Raw genomic sequence first — 21897 nt, 5'->3', positions numbered from 1 at the left:
CAGATGCCAAAAATGTGACTGATAATAACAAATGTTAGTCTGACTGATGCAAAAGATTTTGGTGACTCTTAACTGTCATTTTCTTTCCTATTATTATTCAAAACTAAAGCTTCTCTTTCAGCAGAAGATAATGTTCTCCTGAAAAATGCTACATTTAGAGCACTCACCAAAGTAGCTACCATCTTCAACCATTCCGAAAAGAATGTAACTCATACATACTTTCTCTTGAAGAGGAGAGGGGGAAGCATCCGTTTACCACAGAGTGCCCAAAGTACACATAAAATGTCTCAAAACCCTCTGTGCCTCATCATTACTTTTCCCTCCAGCTTTACTCTCCTACCTTTTCTCCCAGTTTCTTCTTTCATTAATCCTTTTCTCAAACCATGCAGCCCAATTGAGCCCAGGTCTAATCCCTCTACCAGGCTGACTTCTCTAAATGTCTCTGTTTACTATCTTACAGCCCCTTCAACCTGACTTTGTTAATTCTACATAAAATCCCAACAACTTTCTCATATGGGCCACACAGAGCCTTCTGCGAGAATAGGAAAGATTATAAAAGGACAAGCACCGTTCTCTCAGTTCTAATTCCCAGACATGGTTCAGGATGATATAAAAAGATGAAACCACAGAAAATAAGGAGAAAGGGAAGAGAGAAAAAAAAAAAAAGTACAGTTATACATAGCTTCAGATTGATACACAGTAAAAAACAAGGATAAATTATTTTTGAAGCGCTGTAAATTAGAGTCTTGAACTTCATTCTTTCATTGGTAGTATACAGAATTCTGTCCTTGATCAGTGTATCAGGCTATATATAGAAGACTCTGTTACCATTACCACCTCATAAAGAGCCTCAATGAGGCAGACAGATAACAAAACAAAAAATTTTAGACCAAATATAATTTAAAAGCAGAAGAAAACAAATTTATAGCGTATGCTGTTGAGTAGCTTAAGGAAGATGGGGTTTAAGCAACACAAGTTAAAAAAAAACCTAGAAGAATGTGCACAGCAGTAATACACAGTATGATTTTTTCCTATTTTCATTTTATTATACAGAAAAAAATAGCTTCTTAATCACAGTTTCTTTTTTCATAATTGCTTGTTTCCCACAAATTTGTTACTTAATTTTGCTCACAATCATTTCACCCACCAGAGAACACTTTAGTCCAAGTTCTCACCTAATAAACTCACTTTTTACTGGCCGACCACAGGATTTTGTATTACACTCCTAGAGTTTTGTATAACTTCCAATGGTGCTTTTATTCACTGTCCAGACACAGAAGGTGGTAACTGAAGTCAAACCCAACCAGCAAACAGAATGCAGTAGAACAGGTCATATAGCCAAAAGCATGTTGTGTAATCAATTCTGAGACTGACTTCCCCTCAGGGAAGTTGAACCTTCACTGCCAATAAGGGAAACAGCAGTAAAGGTTTCCCACTGCCATGCAAAACTTCAGGGCAGATGAAAAAACAGACTTAGAAAGGGGGAAATAATAAAATCACGACACAGCATTAACACCTAGGACCAAAAATAAACTGAGGGGTAAAAAAAAGAAGTTTGGTCCCTAAAGATTGCTTTGATATCTTGGCCCAAAACACTGAAAGCAAAGCTAGTGTCTCCATTTTCTTTCCACTTATTTCTGGGCCTGCCTGTAACACTACTTAATGTGTAACCCAATGAATAAAAGAAGACATCAAGAAGAAAAGACTTGACATCAACAGACTACATATAACTACCAGGTATGAGAGGTGTGTGTTAGCCTTTTTAGTCTTTGAGGTTTTGTTTCGTTTGGGGATTTTTGTTTGGTTGGCTGGTTTTTTTCTTGGTTTTTTGGGGGGGTTTTTGGCTTGTTGGTTGGTTTTTTGGAGGTTTGGGATTTTTAAAAAGTGATCTGTTTTACACTGACATTAGAAATATCTACTTCTCTGTATGAATCATGCAAACTACAAAAAGCAAACTATTTTCTACAAACAAATTGCTCTCTCTGATTCTCTAAGAGCCTCTTAACTACTACTAAAATTTTTTTTCTGTACTTTTTGTTTACTAAGGAAAAAAGTACTGCTGCATTTTCACCTTTGCATATGTGTTCTCACACTCCAGTTTGCTAAAGCTGTACTTACAATGCATCAACAGGAAGATTTGGCATCCTTCCCTGAAGTTTACTTCTCCCCTTTCTCAGACTAGCTAAAATTCTGCTCTGGAGATTGTTCTATTTTAACTTATACCTAGCTGCACACAAGGATATAGGTCTTATCTGCTCCATTGCCCTTATTCTGTTTTAGGGTTGTTTACTGTCGGACACTATTTCCAACGTGGTGTTTGAAGCATATTGAGGGGATAAAATTCCAGCACCAAGACATATTCCTCCCTAGACACAGCACTGTCCTGGCTCCGGCCCCACTCAGCAGGAGGGCCACAACCAAGACATTGTGTTATTCCACAGCACCTCACGCCATGGCCGGGGCAGGGAAATGGGACTCGCTCTAATTCCCAAGAAGGGTAATCCTTTCCAGCTGGGAAAACATGGCTGCAGTAGGGTTCAGTCGGGTCAGGCTCTGAGGTGAGAATTTTCGCATGTGAATCATTCTCTTTTTTTGTATACATTTGTTATTACTATTGTTGCTGTCACTGTTCGTTTTCTTATCCCGTTACTGTTTCCATTAAATTGTTCTTATCCCAAGCTCTGATTTTTGCCTCTTGTTCCTCCAGTTCTCCTCTTCATCCACCCACGGGGGTGGCAGGAATGGGGGAGAAGGTGGAGCAAGCAGTATGATTTGGAAGGTCTTAGTGGAGAACTGAACTGGGGAGTATGACTCCCAAACCACAACAGCCATATATATATATGTTAAGCTTACCTTCTATCTTTGAGAATATTACATCTTCTTCATAAATAAATAAGTTTTGTGAACATAGTGTCAACAGCAATTCTATATGTTGTTAATATATAATACTACATTATGCCAGGCTTATTTGAATTCCATTGAACTATGGGCTCAGTACTAAGTAGTGGTCAGAATAAACTTACTCCATTTCTAGGACATGCCCATCCTCCAAATGCTGTGTGAAGTTCTGATCCCTCCCTTAAATTAGAGATATTAGAAAGGGTTCAGAAAGGGGCAGTGAAGAAGATCCAAAGGATGGGATAGCTACAAGGTTGGATCAAGCAAATAAGAAGACCTCAACCTGAAAAAGACATAACTGAGGAGAAGAAAAAAATAACTATCAATGGAAATAAAATGTTCACCATCTGTTCTAATAACAGTGACAGCACCACGTAATTCATGTGTTAATCCTTGTTCGTTTCTACATGCGTATGGCCACTGCATGATAGGCTTATCAGGGTATGTGTATTTGGCACAACAATCCTAGTTTCAGGTCACCCTGTCCTAGTTTTATATCAAACCTTTTCCTATCAACAGCAGTTTCACTTCAGCCAGCTAATAATACCCCCTAAAACTTCTTGTATCAGCAAAAATATTTTCTGCAGTTACAACTGCAGATGAAAACTAAAAAAAACACAGGAGAGCTTAAGCTTTTATGCCACACAGGGGTAAGTGACAAGGAGATCCACGTGTCAGCCCATGCTAACACATGGGCCAGTGTTAACCTAAGTAAGACTCTGGCACTTATATCTGTTCTCAACAGTATTTATACCTGGATTTAGGTTCAAAATAAAGGAAAGAAGCCAGGGCTTTACATAAAACATAGCTAAGAGATGAGCGCTTGCAAGGGATGGTTTGGATGCTAAAGAATTGCATTTGTGAGAAAAGCTCAGTTCAAGAAAAATACTAAAATTAAAAAAGATAAAGATAATGACTAAAATTAAAACCCACCACTTAGATGAGAGGGGCCATCAGCCAGACAAAAACTGCTCTCCAAATACTGTGGTGCCTATCTCTTACCCTGTTATTACTCTTCCTTAAGCACTGACTTTTAACTCCTGCCAGAGACAGGATGCTAAGCTAGGTAGATTTGTGGTTTGACTCAGTACAGCTCTTCTCATGTTTCAGGGACATCATGATATTCTCTTTCAGAATAATATTTTTGTTTAATCCAAGCACATGAAAAGCTTTCACTTTAAAATACTGGTAAACTAGAATATTCTCAAAGGCAGAAAACAAAAGTACAGCCCAACATCAATTTGGGTAAAATCCTATCTGCCTTCTTTGTCTGACTTGAGAGAAAAAATCAAAACTAAAATGAATAAATGAAATATTATTAAATCTGTAAAAAATTGTCTATTTTGTTCCTGAAGATTTTATAGACATATTATACTGAATTATTTTATTTTACCTTTCAGACTCATCTTTCTACATATATGCCATCACACTTTCTCTGTTTCCATTCCTTCACTTGACACTAATCACACTGTTTGTCTGGGAGAGGGACATACACATACTAACACTACACCAAGCTGTCAAGTTGGGAACAACTTCCTCAGCAGCATCTGCTGAAAAAGCCAATGTGCTTTAAGCACTTCAGAAGAGCTGCAAAAGGAAGCCAACTAAACTATGTAATATGAGAAAGAAGGAAAGAATTGATTATTAGGACTATAATTCATCTTCCAGAGCATCAGGCTCATGTGCTAAATAAATCTTTGGCAGAAAGGACTGGTGAGACCATTAAAGGACTGTTAGTAGGGTTGACAAACAAGTCCTCGAAGAGCTGACCATGGTATTTATGAGATATTGAAATGATAATTATTTGTTTTCAAACATATAAGAGAACAAGAAACTACTTGGTTACTAAAATTCTACACACTGCTGTAATTTCCATGCCTCAGAAAGCCTAATGCCTAAATTAACTATCTAGCTATAACACCATTACAGGCTGTTCAACTACAACAACATCAAGTGAATTTACATTTTGGACAATAATGACAATAAAAAACTAACCAAACAAACATTAGAGTTCAGGAAATTGCTAGCATAATAAAGAGATACTCACTGAAATTCACTCATTCAATAATGACATCCCATAACTAAGATAAAACATTTTTTCCTTAAACTAAGAATCTTCCAGTCAGCTGGGGAAGTGGGGGAGGAGGCAGGGGAGGGGAGAGAAGGGGTGTTGACAATAATTTTTAAATCCTTGAAGAAGAACCTTGTTAATTAGCCCAGTTACCCATTTAAACATAGTGTATAACAATTTCTGTTCCAGAGAGGTGGGCAAAATCAACTTCATGCATTATTAATAAAAAAAGTAAAAGAAATGATGGTTTGATACTATCAGATATCCTGTGTTTAGCTGCATTAGTAGTATGAAACACAGGCAAAATGTCTGTAGCCTAACTGCAATCCAATAGAAAAAAAGTAAATTATAACTAGTTACTCACAATTTCATTTCATTTCATTCTATCAATGAGCTGTGCCTCATGCTCGCCCTTGTGATCACAGCAAGTAATGCTATCTCATGCTTTGATTTGTATGGCATCATTTGGGAGTGAATATACTCCTTACAGCTCAATGGCAATGAGCTCTTTAATGCAAATATTGCTAACTTGGAAAATACGTAGTATGTAACTTAGGAAAGTGATACGTCAAACTGTCAAAATGACTGTTCAGTCAAGTCACATTTATCCATTCATTCCATCCACGTTTTATAACATGTGGATGGAATGAATGGATAATAAAAACAATGCCAAAGGTGCAAAATGGCTTCAAAGGCTCTTCTTCATATCAGCTGTGAACAACAGGAAGAATCCAAGGCAATCTCCACATATAAAGAATACAACAGGAACAGTAAGCTATTTTATTCTTCTCTTTGTGTTCTTCCTTCTATTCATAAAGAGCATTAGCTAAAATAGAAACAAGTATACATGTGAAACAACATTCACATGTTGCTGGAAAAGATAACTAGCCCTTGCTCAAAAAATTATCCCCTGCTATGGTACAAATGTCTTGATTATACTGAACTGCCTGCTCTTGCTGAGAGTTGCATTCTGTTCCTCAAATAATGCCATAATATTAGTTCAGTACTATAAGATTGTTTGTGTCAGTATTTAAGGCACCAAAAGTGGATTGTTTAGGTCTCTCTCTTTAGGCAAGGGACTCCAAATCATGATTAAGGAGGTTTTAGGAGAGACACAGAGTTTTACACTATGACCTGCTGGGATATTCTTTTCTTTTTCAGTGGCAATAGATAGTAGCAAGGAGGAGAGTAGCGGCTGTAGCAGCAGCTTTTGAATTACCAGTTTACAGGTTGTCATACTAAGGTTAAGTATTGCCAATTTTATGCTAACACCATATGTCAAATTGTAAACTGTCTCCACACTGAACTCACAATATAAGCAACTAAGCTCCTTTAACTGAAGCAGGAATCTCTATAGCTACCAGGAAGAATGCAAGCTCATTCAGGACTCAGATTCCCACAGACAGATCGAAGTACATCGAGATGTAAATACCAGTGAGGTAATTTGTTTGCAAACCATTTTTACTGCAAATAAGGTTAAATCATCTAATTTCAGGAAGTGCCTTAAAAAAATTGCAGTCTGTCAACAGTACAACAGCTTACCTTATAAACAGCCCTTAATTCTGAGAAAAATTATGGAGATCTCTGGGATGACAGGATGACAAGCAGCATCCCATCAAGGCAGGGCTTTGGGACAGGCCATCCAAGCCTCCACATGCATGGCCATGTAATTATTGGGCATGTTAAAATACACTACGCTCAAAGAATTCAGAATTTCATATTACCTACTTGTTCTCCATAACACTGCCACTGAAAATCTGTCATTCATGCAAAGAAAACAGCTACCAGGAAGCATAACAGGCATAGTACATATATAATTACTATACATATATATGTGTTTGGTTTACAATGCTACATCATTACAATTTCTGTATTTTCCTCATGAGAGACACTGAGGGACAGGTCACATACATGCTTTCAGATGGTGTTAAGAAAAGCAAGATTGCTGCACAGCATCAGTTTTAAGATAATGGTGATTACCCAACAGAGAACTATCCACAACCTTCCAAATAAGATGATTCTAAAAAGACAAATTGCTATAAACTAAATATTAAAGAAGCCTAAGAATCTAGGTGACAGGACTTTCTGATTGCTCATTTCAGTTAAAGTTCATTTGCTTAGTCCAAAATAGTATCAAGGAATTTCCCACATAAGTATATGAGGTTAGCACTCTTTCCCAACATGATCCAATTTCCACATGCTTTCAACAGAAGGCATATTCACCACTGTGTAAGAGCTTCAATGGCATTCTAAACCTCAGTTAAGTACTTAATGTGAGTGGTAATGTGAATAGCAGTACAGTGCAGCTTTATGGAATTGCTGTCCTGAGAGCCAAGGGACTGAGCAAGCCTAGTGAATTAAGCAGACTTTTTCTGTTAACTTACTACCCTCTGAACAAGGGTGAAAGACTACAATTACTTTAGAAATTTCACATTGTTAGACATTTCTCTACATCATATATGTGCAACTTATGCTTCCATTTTCATTAGCTGAAAAAAGAAGATAAAGACTATTTCTTAATCCTTTGGTTTTTCCTCAATGCAGAGTCTTGATTTTTTTAAAAAAAATCTGCAATTCTATATTTTATTACATAAAGTGTAAAAATGTTGATGTGCACTCTATTGTCCGTGGCAACTTATGCAGATTGCATAAATTTACGTCTGTGCTTATCTGTACCACAAGCTTACATTCTCCAGCTATGCAGCTTTCAATTTATCCACATTATTTCCCCAATCATTTGAACTACAGATAAACTGTTGCCATTTTGCTAATGTTGCTAAGATACCAGGCTTATAAATTCTTCCAGTCTCACAGACTTAAACCACACTATATTTTTTAAACAGGGTGTCCTGATTTTGGCAGGGTTCACCTGAGAGCTAGACCTGAGGCCTCTGCATTCACATCATGCTCTGGAGGGCCTGCAGTGCCGAGAAGCATGTAATATTCCAGTTACTGGGGGGGTCCTGCCCTTCCTCAGGAGGTGAGAAATGTTCCATTTGTACGTACTGAATCCATCTGTACTTGGACTTAACAGAACAAAAAGACAGCTAAAGGATAAGAGTATTTAAATAATAGTAATAATAATAAAAATACAAAAAACCCAAATGTTTGATGCTAAGAATTACAAAATGGGCACATGCAAGAAAGCCCTTGTTTTGTCTTGTCAATGTGATTTGCTGTATTAAAAACACAGAAGAAAAAACACCTGTCCCATTTGGACACCTACGGAATGAGAAAAAAATGAACAGATATTCACCTCCTGAATGGAACTTTATGTGTAACATTTTTCTAAGTATTTTCTTACCACCCTAAAAAGCAAACCAACATCAGATTCTGATCTACTAGTAAGATATTTATTATGATTTGCTGTATGTATTATTACATTTTCCTTGTATGGAGACACATAAATCAACATTAACTTACATAAAATAAGAGGGCTTATTGCTGCCTCTTACAGGGAGTCCAGAACTGGGCAAGCAGGGAAGTCATTAGCAAAAAATGAAAGTTCCAGGAAAGAAAATGCATTCATATTTATGTACCAACCTACATTCTGTTACTTCAGTGTTAGAACAAGATGGGAGCTGCTGGCATGTGTGCAATTAGCACTGATTTTGACAATGCAAACAAAACAACCACCTCATCTGTTTGGACTCAATTTATGGATCTGATTTCACAACAAGTAAAGGGCAGAACAGTGGCTCTGAAACTTTTTATTTTACTGTAAACTCATTTCTCCTTCATGCTTGAAGTGATGGAAATTATTTATATGAGCAATAACCAGAGTAGCTTCAGACTTTCAGTACAGGTTGTAAATACTATGATAGACAAGCAAGGCACTCACTTTATTAGAAGTGCCAGATACTTAGAATAAGGAATTATATACAGAAGCCAGCTATTCACCTAATAATTTCCCAGCTCTTAAGCACTGGACTTTAGCATGCTGGTGTTCTCCAAGTAATGTGCCAGAAGGAATATGTAGATTGAAGGTGTGCTGGCTCGTGACACCTGTATTGGCATACAAGTTAAACCACTGCACATTCAAGATATCTAATTAGACAGAAGGAATACAGGTGAGAAGGATGCTTATATTGATATGGCAACAGTGCCAACATCCAACTGCTAAGTGCAGCAAAGGCAAAACATAGGGAGGAAAAGACACTGCAGGGAAGGAAAACAACTAAATACTAGTGGGAGAAGAAAAGAGGCAAAGGCAGTAAAAAACCAAAAAATACAGGAAGCAGAGTCTGATTTTAAACAAAGTGAGACTAAGTGACTAGAGTATACATTAAACCAAGTTTAGTGTCTTTAACAGGAGTTACCTTTTTTCCCTCCTTCAGTTCATCCCTTTGACTACTACTAAATGAATGTTAATACTTTCACGACCTGAACTGTTTTCTTTCTAAACTAAAAAAAAAGAGAGCTTCCCAGTTCTTTCTTCTTCATATTACTTCAGTGCTTTTATAGTGTTCACTGTAGAAAGTTTTCTTTACAACTTTTTATCTAGTCAAAAATTCAGCTCACATTGTGCTTTCTGTTGCTTCTAACAACACCCCTACTTTTCCCTTTTTGCCTCTGTATTACAGAGGTGAAGCTGAACAAAGCAGAACAGATTTATCTCTAGAAGTAATGATTAAAACTGCCTGTTAATTTTTACATCAAAGAAACATTGGAGACATTGAGACTTCCAAAATCCCACTGCAGAGAAGAAAGACCGGGTAGCTGCAGAATAGCCATCCTTTTACTTGACAGCAAGTTTTCATTTGTCAGCACCATGTTAATATCTGCCTTGTATCAAAAGTCATCCCACGCAATGTAATTGTTAGGCAAGCACACAGAAGAATGTTCAACCCCTTTCAGGTTGAAAGCTGCTCTCTGAAGGACAGATTAGCTTAACAGAAAAAAATCAGATTTGGTCATATAAAACCAAAACAAAATAAAAACCAACAAAAAAACCTCACGACTCATAAAAATACAACCCAGAGAAACTTTTAAGCTGAGATTAACTTACCAATGGATGCATCACCATCCAAGAGATTGTCATCTTCAGAGGTCTGAAAATCCATAATTACACCTGCTCCATCTAAAAGCTCCTCATCGCTGCTTGCACTAGTTATGCTGTTGTAACTGTTTCGATAGTAGCCTCTATGAAACAGCTGCTCAGACTCCATTTAGCTGCTTTATAACCTGTATGTATACACAAAAAAAAAGTTATTTCCTATTTGAATAGTCAAAAAACACTAAGAAATTTGTATCAAAATAAAACAACAGTATTTCATGCTTTGGGGAAAACTTTTTATGGTGACACTACTACAAGTTAGAAAAAGGTAGCAGCAATACAGAACAAATATAACCAAACTGAAAAACAGAGTAAAGCAGGATATCTTACCTGTTATGACTAGAGAGAGCAAAGAAAATAATGAGCACTTGGGCATAGCATATAGTGGAAAATCTAATTAAATACAGTGCAAGCAGGAAGTACATTGGTAAAGGAGAACAGTGAACAAACAACTACATTAATAGCAGAAAAAGCACGTAAGGCTGTGCAGTTTTCTGCAGTTTAGTACCACAGGCACTTTTCTGCTCTCTAACGTCATCCTGCTTCTTTTTCAAACTCTACAATTAAAAGGTCAAGCACAGAAGCAAGTCAGCTGAGGAAACCACTTCCAGTCCAGAGACATGTCTATGGAAAGCATAAAATGGGCCAGTAAAAACCCAGATTTACAAGACATTTGCTGACAGCTGATCCAAGCAATCAGTAAATCTCCAGAATGCGCTCTGTTATCCCACAAAAACACTTCTCTGTATCTCAAAGGAAAAACAAAAAAGGCAGTGAAGTCTTGTTATTTCCCCAGAAGGGAGGGAGAGTGAAAACTTTAAAGTACTCTTCCAGATTACAAATTTGCTTTGAGTAGTTCAAAATCAAAAACAAATAAAAAGACCCAACAACAAAGAACCCACGAAACACAATCAACAGAAAAAACCACAAACCAATAAAAAAGCAGAATGATTGATCTTAACAAAAGAGCTCTTTTTCAAACTAAGAATCCTGATTAATTAAAAAAATCAGTGTAAAATACTTATTTAAGTATTTATGCATATTTCAAGAACAGACAAATAAAACGACAGAGACACTTCCCACACCCATTCTTAAATTAAAATTTTAACATGTATCCATATATGTATGGGAGTCTCTATGCCAGAACACCTGCCCAAAAAATGAAAGCAGAATTAAGCTTTCATCACTAAATTCTAAATCTCCCATATCAAATTAATTTAAAATTCTGCATATTTTTTAGTTATTAAATAAACCTGCCCTTCAGAAAGAAATTTTAAACTCCAAAATTACAAGAATTTAACAATAGTTCTAAAACAAAGGCCATGTTTTGGCCACTCTTTCTCTTAGTCTCACCAGCATGAAAATTACATTTCCATTTTTACCACAGGCCCATCATATCCAGCTTTCATTTATTTATTCTGTCTGCAGCATTAAAATATTTAAGTAGGATGAGAACATCACTCATCTTCCAAACTGGGTTTGGAAAATGGGTGAACGAGTAGTCAGGAATTTCTCACTGTATTTTTTAGATCACTAGCAGATTATTTCTTAGCAAAAAGGCACCAAAAAATCTTAACACTTCAAGTTAAGCTTCAACCACAAAAATTCTTAAGAATACTCAGTTATTCAAACTTAAAATTTAGGGAATGCTTATGCTAACCTTTACAGAAAAACAAAGGCAGATCATTCTTTGTAGCACTCAAAAAAACCCATCAAAAACCTTTTTTCTTTACTGGGATGCACTGAGACAGCTTGCCCAGAGAAACTGTAGATGTTAACACTTTCCAGGAAGTGTTTAAGACCAGGTTGGATGGGGCTTTGAGCAACCTGTCTCGTAGAAGGTGCCCCTGCCCATGGCAAGAGGGTTGCAACTGGATGATCTTTGAGGTCCCTTTCAACCCAAACCCTTCTTTGATCCTCAGGAAAGGATCGTGGTCAATTTTTAGGTCATCTTTGGAAAAACAAAGTTAGGAAGAAACACTGCCAGTTAACTGAAGCTATTTGAGTTTTAATAACAACAACAACAAAAAATTGAGTTTATGTAGTAGATTCCCAGTGCCTTGAAATAGGAGACAAAAAGTCAGTTTCCAAAAATATCCATAGGTAAAGCTTAGATTAGTTTCATTCACAGCTGCTCCCAAAATAAAACCAACATGCATGGAGGAAAGATACCTAATCAAATATGAACAGAACATAGACAACCACAGGAAAAGATAATACTTGTAAAGCACAGTCTTAGCTTTAAAACTGCAACAAAACCTCTCCGTATTCATATTTATGTTCTTCTGAATCTTAACAACCTTAGTTAAAAACACTTAATATAACAACAGCCGGAAAAGTTTCTTCATTTTTATGACAAATACAAGTAGAGAATATCATCACCATAGACCTGATCTTCACAAAAGCAGAATCTATAATAAATACTCATTTTGATACTACTTTTTATCTCCTTAGCTTAAAAAAAAAAGAGGAAAAAAAAAAAAAGGAAGCCAACAAAAAACCAACTAAAACCTGAGAGCCTAATTACTGGATGAATAACGAACTCATGCTTCTGGTCATATGATGACAAACATTAAGGGCATTGACTTAAGTTTGTATAAAGTATTCAAAACCACTGCATCTCCACTCCCTAAAATGTCATAATCAGAAAGATTATGGCTACCCATATTGTGACAGCTGAAGAATTATACCCAATGGCACAAAGATATCAGCCTACCTGATGGAAGGCATTGCTTCCTTCACACCCAGTCACTAGTGGGAATACTTTTCACATTTACTGAGTTACTAATGTGAATACTTTAATAGCATTCAACCAAACTGGCTGGATTAGCTGAAAACTCCAATTTAAGCTCACTAAACTAACTCCATTTATGGATACATAAGAAAAAACTGCTATCAGAGTTGAAGAGTAGTTTCCTGCACAGGTACAGTAACAAGCAGCTCCATGAGTGGTAAAATCTTGGCGGGATTTTCAGTCAACAGTTTAAAAAGAAGGAGACAAAAGAAAAAGAAAATGAAAAGCTAACCACATAATCCCTTAACATGAACCTGAACTAAGTATGAAAGCAATTATGACTCAAAAGCTTTAGCTTCACAGGCAGGTACTGATCCTTAGTAAAATCACAGTAAACAACTGTGTCCATGGCTGCTGCTTTGGAGCAAGCCTAAAATTCATGAAAGATACAGTACTAATTTCTAAACCAATGGGTCAGTACCTACAGGTGTAAATATTCAGTCCAGGAAAGAAAAGATGAAGAGTTCCCTTGACAAAAAAAACCCCAAAACTCTGGCATCCCTTCGGTGATCATATTCAGATGAGAAATAATATTGCAACTTGTTAAGACAAACGAAAGGTAAAACCCATCCTCCTCTTTTGAAGGGCAGGAACTATGACTGCAGTTTCCATTGAAGACAATGTAGAACTATGACTGCAGTTTCCAATGTAGACAACTTCTGTTTATTGAGTCTTAGGTCATTTTCTGTTTGATGAAAAGACACAACAGTGTATTTTTACAGTTTTTAAAAGTTTTTGCTCCTTTTTAAGGTGGACTTGTGTTGAAGTCATCTGAGGGTTATACAATAGAGTAGAGCTTTTACACATCACCAGAAATCTCATTAATCATACTACTTTTCTTCAACTTATCAGAAAAATGTACTGAGCAGTCCCTAACTATGTGCACAGATTCCTAAACTCAGGGTCACACCTGAGTTGAGAATCTTTCAGACAACTTTATTCATGTTCAATATAGTTCATGATTTTCAAACTGGAATGTGAAAAATCACCACTATCCTCAGTTTAACTCCAAGCTTCTTCTCAATAACAGCATCAACCACAGATTTTTAAGGTCTGAATTAAAATTTCTTTAGAGACACAGTAAAGCCCCTGAGATCAAGATAAAAATCCTACAGAGGTCTCCAAAACACAACACAGGCACAGGACCACTACTTGTGCAATCTTGTGGGGACCCCTGGTGGTTCCTGGTCCTTACTCTCCCTACTAACAAATTTCCAGCTTCAAAGTAGTGAAGAAAACATCAGCTAAAGAGGAACATATCCCCCATACTCTGTCAGAAGTGACAACCCTTTGGTCACCAGAAACAAAAAAAGGCTGGGCACTCCTCTTGGTAACTGCAGAATCCCAGAAGATAAGGGGCTAAATGTGTATGTTTCAAACAGTGATAACTGGATGGCTGTGGAGCCAGCCAGGGATTGTTGGTAATAACAGACAATTGTTGGTACTAACATGAGAAAGAACAAGATTGGCTGGAGAAGGGGCCATTCAGAGGTAGGGCAGCACTCCCCCAGGACAAACATCCTTGCTCTAGTTCCAAGAGAGAGGCACAACACAGTACAGCGCAAGCACAGGAATGAGGCCAAGGTATGGGCACGGACTATAGAGAGGGATCAAGACTGTCCCAGACCCTTGAAGCTCTCCAGCCCATTTCCAGAAATTTCTGAAAGAATGAACTGCACACGATGGGTAATTTGCACAAAAAATAAGAAACCTGATTTCGTGGTGAGGAAACCTATCTATTAAAAAGTATCCCCCCCAGCAAGCCCAGGAGTGCCCCCAGCACCCTGGACATCTCATCAGCTGTACTGATGCTGGAACCAGGACTAGTGATCTCTTTTTCTCTCTTCCCTTTCACCCTATCCCTTTGTCCAAAACCCAGTGCCATGCACTTATACAGACTAACATAGCAACTTTCACGCCAAGTATGTAATGCACTAACAAAACTTTCTGATTGTTTGCAGACCCTCTGACTTTTGTTGTTCCTTTTGACCACGAGCATTTATGAATCTTGAGTGCTTCTTCCCCATTAAGAGAGAGACATCACAGTAACAGTGATAAACTGACAGATGCAGGAAGTACAGCTATTTAAACTTCAAGGCCAGGAGCGCTGACAACAGACTTGCTCAGCTTCTTGCTCTGTATTCTCTCAAGCAACAGTGCTAAGGCAGCGAGGTGAGGAAGGACTGATATGTGATCAACACCTGGCTCTTGCTCATGGCTGACATCCTTTGCTTGACTACACAGAAGCCACTTCATTTCTTTCAAAACAGCTCTCCCAACCATTGCTGGTAGCCATTCTGGTAATTTTCAAAGGATTAAATAAATATATAAATCTTTTCAAAAACACCTGTGAACCTCTGATGTTAATAAACAAGACTGTTAATAGCCTGCTCCATCTTTTTAATACAAACAGATATTCTAACTAAAAGAGATTTTTTTAAAAAAATCAAAAGGTAGTGAAGATGCACAAACAGCACCAAAGCAAAGTATTTCCTAAATCAAGTGTGTTAGTAGTTCAGAATGCACAGCAAGTTGCCCTCATTTGAATATTCTTCTCCCCAGCTGTAAAACCTAGTTGAAACATTGGCAAGGGCATTGCCAAAATTATCTGTATTTCACCAGGGTTTTCAAATGGTAGACAAGTTTCTGGCAGGAGAGTCCAGAGAAAAATTTACTGTTCAATAGTGGTATCAAGTTAAAAACAAAACTCACGGTGGTATTTTATGAGGAAAAAAAGAAATTGGGTTCATGTGAGATTTTTAATATTACAAAAAAAAAAAAAGTCACCTATAGTTTACTAAAAGGCTTTCAGCTAACAGACTGCAAAGAAGGTGAGTTATCTTAAATGTGTTGTTATATAACCACAGAGATGAGGTCAGTTCACTGAGTTCATAGATCAAATTTATTAAAAGTAATTCATCCTCTACCTATTCAAAGAAAATAAACATTCTTTAAAATTTCTTAGGAATAAAAACTGAGATTTTTCTAACTGTGGTAATGGCGTAAGTACTTAGTACACAGATTGTTAGGTATTCTTAGGTCTTCTCAGGTGTCTTAGAAGCTTTACTGCCTAACTTAAAAGAATATTCGTGTCTCAGCACAAAACAAATGAAAACTGCTAAGTCTGTAAGATTGGTAGTAACTTAAAGTTATCTGCAACACTAGAAGCAAAAAACGTCAAATAACAGTTAAAGGAATCCCCAGTTTTCTTTCCTAGATATACTGTGGAAATCTGTAGATTCAGTTTTCAAAATCAGAAAATGAATGTGCTTGGAAGCATATGGAGAACAGATTTTTTTTCCCCATCATATACATGAGACAAATTAAAAGCGGAAAACTCAGGGGAAAAGGCTGCAGTAGATCAAAAACTACAGATAACACATCAAAATCCAAGAAATCTGGCAGAGAACACTAATTTGAAGATAAAAGTGGAAGGAACTCAAACACAAACTTATCTTTCAGGAAAACAAGTACTTGAATTTAAACTGGCAGGATGTCAAAATATTAAATCACCTCAGTAGCTCTATCTGGAATTTAAACAAAGTACTGAAGTAAAATGCCATTTTTACTATTTCAATTAGGAAGCATTACTTATTGCAGTATGAACATGCAAAATACACATCTGAGTACTTAATCTCCGCTGTAATTTTTAGAGAAATTTATCAAAATATATCAAAAATAAGGAGAAAAATTAACAAAGGTTATTTTTATCAAAGTGTCTGTGCTTCAAGACTGAACTAATTAAGTAATTAATTAATTCACTTTTTCATTTACTACTCCTCCTTAGCCCCACAAAGTAAGCACAGTCGAATCCTATAACTAGAAAACCTGAGGAAAATGCTTAACAAACAAAACAGCTGAATGCCTAGAAAGTTCAAGGGGAAAATACCTGACTATACTCTTTGCAAATTATTAAAAGTAACTGCTTGTACCCACTATGAAGTTATAAATTCATTTCTTTACATTCATTCCCAGGAATATACACTCACGACTACCTACTACATAATACAAACTAATAAGGGTACTCCAGATGTAAACAGATTTGTAACCATTTTAACAGCTTTGTCTAGAATTCTTTCCATTATGCATGAAGCCTATGAATTACTTCAACTTCCTTCTCCGATGATAAAAAATATCTGTTCATTAAGTATAATTACTATCTCAACAATTTACATTTTTTAGTTTCTACATTTCTAAAGCAGAGCACATTTCCCAGCAGAAAAAAAAAAATCTGTTTACAGCCCTCTTATCATAGTCAATTTAAATGAGTATTGTTCTTTCTAGACTTTATTCTCTCAGCTGACTTTTCATAAAGGCTTTCAAAATTCAGAAACAAGCTTCAAGTTAACTCTAAAAAATTGTAATTGTCAACTTTCCACTATTCTGAGCATCTTCAGCTTGCAAAGCTTGGCATATAAACAAGCATGAAGTACTGTACTGCAGAGCCTCCTCATCCACAAGCACAGTAAAAAGCTGACCTGACACCTCAACAGCTTTAGCAAGTCAGACAACACAGAGCCTGCACTTTAAGGTTATGACATAAGGGAGCAACTGCAACAAGGAAGGCAGAATTGGGAACTTGCTCACAGGCATTAAGCTGAAATCTTAGTTTTGGGAAAATAAGCAGGAAGAGTACAAAAGCAGTTCCATGCAGATGATCACTGCCACTGCTGACAACTTTTGGAGTTTACTGGGTTACTGCTGCTCTCAAGGTGCCAAAGCAAGAAATTTAGGAACGTGCAAAATAGTCTGAGAATTAGGAAATTAACTCAAATTGGCACTATCATGTCTGGCACAAATCTCTTCAGCAGCAGAGCTTCTATTCTACTTTTTAAATTTATGACCAAGTTAAAAACATCCCTACTGCCAAATTATTATAAGACTTTACCCTGAAATCTTGATCTGTACAGTTACACCTATTCACATGCATATGAAGTCAGCTAAATAAGAGCAGGAAAAAACTATCTCAATGTTCCTAGAATGCCTTTTGGCAATAGATGTGAACGTGGAACAGTTGTCCCAGCTTTAGTACTCACACTCAAGGAATGCAACTTTGCTGTTCAAGGTAAGACACACACCCGCATCCCCTCAAAGCAAAGTGTGGGGGGAGAAGCCAAACTGTATATTCAGTGAACAGGAGAAGATATGTTACACAGCCAGACCCACCTGTTCATAGAATAACCAGCACAGTGGGTTTTCACTTGCAGGTTACTCAAACATCAATTTGCTGTAAATGTTTGTGTGCAAGAGACCACAACAGGAAGTATAAACATGGTCATAAGAAAAAGATGACAAATTCATAAAATAAAGTGGTTCAGAGCAATGCAGTCACAAAGAGCAAAGGCCAACAGCTTCAAGTGTCTTTTGTGGTCAAGAATTTGGATCGGCTTGTTCTTATTACAATGGGAGAAGAGGGAGGAAGGGGGGGAATTTTACCCAGGATTACTTTAACTTGAAAGTATGTACCACAGAGAGCAGAGTGGAATAGTAAACCACTCAAAGAGGGCACTGTAAAAATTTGGGCAAAGAAAACCTTGGAATACAACAAGTAAAATATGTTTCTAGAAACATTACAGTACACATTCTGTATAACATCTACCATTACTAGGCAAAGAATTTTTAGAACTGACATACCACATACCAATACTAAACAGAAGCAAACAAGAAACAAGCTCCATTTTTCTGAACACCACATAAATTGTTTTCACATGTGTTGCAGAGAGATGCAGAGTCATTGTGTTTCAAGCTACCTGTAGTTTTCCCAGAGCAGAACTCCTTCCCACACTGACAACTTTGCAACAAGTTTACCTCTGCTTGCCAGCCAAAGAGACAAGACATCAAATTTACAGTAGTTAGTGAAACACTTATTTTAGCAAAAGTGATAGTGACAGCTGGTGAGTTCTCTTTTATTATTCTTCACAAAGGTATGTTTCCTATAATGCACAAATATGTTTTAAAATTTTACATTACAGCATATTGACATTTCCTTAAATAGAGAAACAGTTTTGATGACTATCTGCTTTCAAATCTGTCATACCAACACATCCTTCATTCAAATAGCTGTATCTACAAAGAAGTATCTCTGTTGCTAAGGGATACTGAAAATAAAGTCCTTCAGAGGTCCACCAAAAAGAAAAGCATCTAAAAGCAAAAAGCACACACTCACCTGACAATTTCTTCCACAAACTCTGCACCAGAAACTTCAGAGGTCCCACAACCTCAAAAATGAGGTGCAAGTCTTCACAGCCCAATGACCATTTACCAGTATGTTGCCAAAAATATTTAAGCATATATTCTAACATAGGTTAGACCCAGAAACATTTTATATTTGGTTGTAGGGCCCTATTTTATCAAGTTTAGTACTTTAAAGTGTGACACAGCAAATTTACTACACTACACAGAACAAAGTTCACTATCAGCACACCCTTTTCCACTGTCACACTCACAGGCATTCATTTTAAGTGAGAATTGATACACACTTGTTTTACAGACATTTCCACGGTATTGGCTAGGTCAGGGAAAAATTTTGGTCAAGTAGGGAAGATAATATGAAAGAATGCACTCAATATTCAGTTTTAACCTCACTGACCTGCACACCCATATAATTATGAGGCTCCAACAAGAGCTCATTACCTCTCTCCCTTGTCTAAGAGCGGCCCTGCTAGCCAAACCCGCGAGCCAACATAAAGCGAGCAACTCATGCAGAATAATCCTTCCAGCGCTGGGTACGTGGGGAGGAGACCCTGGACACTGCCAGCCGCAGAGCCCCCCGCTTTCCCTACGCTGCCCGGAAGAACACCGAGATGGGGTGACAGGGTGCAAACAGGCTGTACTTACGCCGTGTAAACACACGGGGCATTCCCCCCCTCATCCCGGCCTTTCGGGGGAGGCACACGGACGAGGTGAGGGATACGCAAGGAGTCACCACGTCCGTCCCTTCTCGGCCCCGGCCGGCCGGAGCCGCCTGGCTGCCGGGGGCGCAGCAGCCGCTGGGCGGGCGGGGGCTGCCCGCTCCCCTCCTCCCGCCGCCTCGGCCCCGCTCGCTCCCCTGCCGTGTCCCCGGCCGTGGGGGAACTCGAGCCTGCCCCGCCCCGCCGCTGCCCGTACCTGCGCGGGCGGCGCCGCCCGCTGATCCCCGGGGAGGCGCTGGCTCATCCTCCCTGCGAGCGCCAGCGGGACACGGGCGCAGCCCCCGGACCCGCGGCCGCTCCGCCGCCCGGCACCGCCCCCTCGGCCCGGCGAGGGCGGGGATTCCCACCGCGCAGAATCGGCGCCCATCGGGCGCCCGGGGTCAGCATCGCCGTCACTGCTGATTCTGCTTCCCGCAGTCCGCCCGGCGTGGGTCCGTCCCCGCTCCCGCCCGCCCGCCGAGGGGCGCGGCTTCCCAGAGGCCCGGGAGGGGCCCGTGCCGGGCACCCTCGCTGCGAGGGCGGGTTGAGGGCCCAGGGGGAGGCAGGACAGTCCCGCGCTTCAGAACGGGGTGGAGGCGGTTTCCCAGGTAAAGGAGGCAGAGAGAAGCCGGCTACATCGCGGCATCGTTCGGCTTCGGACTAAACTGCGCCGCCTCTAAATTCCAGGCGCTGCGGAGGCCTCGAGAGCTTAAGGGTTTACCTGCAGAAAAAATGCAGCTGTCGGGCTGAGCACGGAGCTCCTGCCAGCCGAGGTGCTGAGGCCAGTATGAGGCCCACTTAACACACAGCGAGTGCAAGTTCCACGAAAACGTGTCAAGTCAAGGGGTGTATTTTTTTTTCCCTAAGGAAAATGCCCGCTGGTCCGCTTATGTGCAAGGCTAGCAAGCCCGCAGGGCGCCGTGCCCTGTGGCACTCGGACTAAGGAGGCGCGTTGTGACTCACGAGGCTCTTTGCCCATAGGTGCCACTAAGGCTCGCTTTGGAGTCGGGAACGGAGGAGCCACAGGTGCAGCCCGACCCTCCCCGGTAAGCGCTGCGCTCAGCCCCGCCGCGGCACACTTCCCCCCAGGAGCCCCGCCCCGGGGCTGTCCTGGGACAGACACATACCGCCGGAGCCGGGCCGTACGGTGCTGTGGGTCGCGGGTAGTTGGTGAAACACTTGTAGCTGTTTTGGGAGGGTTTCCCCCAAAAACGCTGACATCCGCGCGCGCCCCGCCCGTCACGTGACCGCGGCCGCGCGTTACCAGGGTGAAGTGCCGCTAACGCGGGCAGGGCCGCGGCCCCGCCCCGGGGCGGATACGCCCAATGGGGGCCGAACTGCGGGGCGGGGCCGCCAATAGGGGCGTATGGGGGCGGGGCCTTGCCAGGCGCGAGGCCAGGTTGGCAGTCGTGGCCGCAGCGGGCAGGTATGGCGGGGTGGGGCCGGGCGGGCGCGGGGAAAGCTGAGGCGGGGTGGGGACGGGGCGGACCGAGCCGCCCTTCTGGGAGCCGGGCAGATGGCGAGTGGTCTCTTCCACCCATCCTGGGGCTGGTTGTTCCCCGCCACGCCTCTTGTCCTGGTGCTGGGCTTGCTCTGGCTGTGCGGGGGCGGTGGCCTGGTGGGGCCCGCTGCGGGGCCCCTGCCCTGCCCCTCTCCGTACGCGCGGCCCGGGCCTGGCCGTGCGCTCCGGTCGGGCGGGCTGCCTCGGGGTGTGACTTGAGCCGCTCCCCTGCGTGTCCGATGAACTGACTTGCTGCCCTGGGCTTGAAAAGACAACGCCCTGTCAGTTCTGATGTTCTACCTCTGGACGCCTGTTTTTCCCTTGTCACATGTAAAAATAAGCTATCTAACTCATAGAAGATTATATACCAGCTTTTTCTGTACTGTAACTTCTCGCCCAAAGACTGGTAACTGCCCATTTGTATTTGCACGGAGCAGAGCAGCATGCAGAGGCAGACCTAAGCTATGCCTAATGCAGCTGTTTTGACTGTAGAGCAACTCTGCTTGTTTCGTAAAGTAGGGTTGGAAGAGAACTTCACTGGAGTCATGCAAAGTTCAAACTGTGTCCCATCTGCTGAGCTTTTACTGTTGCCTGAAAGAGAATATTGAAGTTATTACCAAGACCTTCTTATGTTTAGAAGTGCAACTTTATATTAAACTATCTTTATGTGCTGTAAGAAAATAAAAA

At 40.0% G+C, this 21897-nt stretch overlaps 2 protein-coding genes across 17 annotated transcripts in view; one reads left to right on the top strand and one right to left on the bottom strand.

Annotated features, from left to right (window-relative positions):
- The window catches only part of CLCN3 (chloride voltage-gated channel 3), a 60313-nt gene extending 40250 nt beyond the window's left edge, over window positions 1–20063 (bottom strand). For 2 of the 3 annotated variants that reach the window (XM_059844520.1, XM_059844524.1), the window contains exons 1-2: window positions 19927–20063; window positions 9978–10153 (exon numbers count right to left, since the gene is read on the bottom strand). In XM_059844520.1, coding sequence (XP_059700503.1) covers window positions 9978–10137 — 160 coding nt within the window. In that variant the 5' untranslated portion in view covers window positions 10138–10153; window positions 19927–20063. Of the gene's footprint in view, window positions 1–9977; window positions 10154–19656; window positions 19802–19926 lie in introns of those variants that run through there. The other variant, XM_059844521.1, reaches the window with a different exon arrangement.
- Window positions 20064–20184: 121 nt separating this feature from the next.
- Window positions 20185–21897, top strand: part of NEK1 (NIMA related kinase 1) — a 44241-nt gene continuing 42528 nt past the window's right edge. For 12 of the 14 annotated variants that reach the window (XM_059844516.1, XM_059844519.1, XM_059844510.1 and 9 more), the window contains exons 1-2: window positions 20185–20317; window positions 20691–20755. The gene's annotated coding sequence lies outside the window, so the exon portion shown is untranslated. Of the gene's footprint in view, window positions 20318–20576; window positions 20756–21009; window positions 21136–21897 lie in introns of those variants that run through there. The other 2 variants (XM_059844506.1, XM_059844505.1) reach the window with 2 other exon arrangements.

Source organism: Haemorhous mexicanus, chromosome 4 (genome assembly GCF_027477595.1).
Source record: "Haemorhous mexicanus isolate bHaeMex1 chromosome 4, bHaeMex1.pri, whole genome shotgun sequence".
Lineage (NCBI taxonomy): Eukaryota > Metazoa > Chordata > Aves > Passeriformes > Fringillidae > Haemorhous > Haemorhous mexicanus.
The sequence above is the reverse complement of the archived record's forward strand: the minus strand, read 5'-3'. Positions and strand labels throughout refer to the sequence as shown.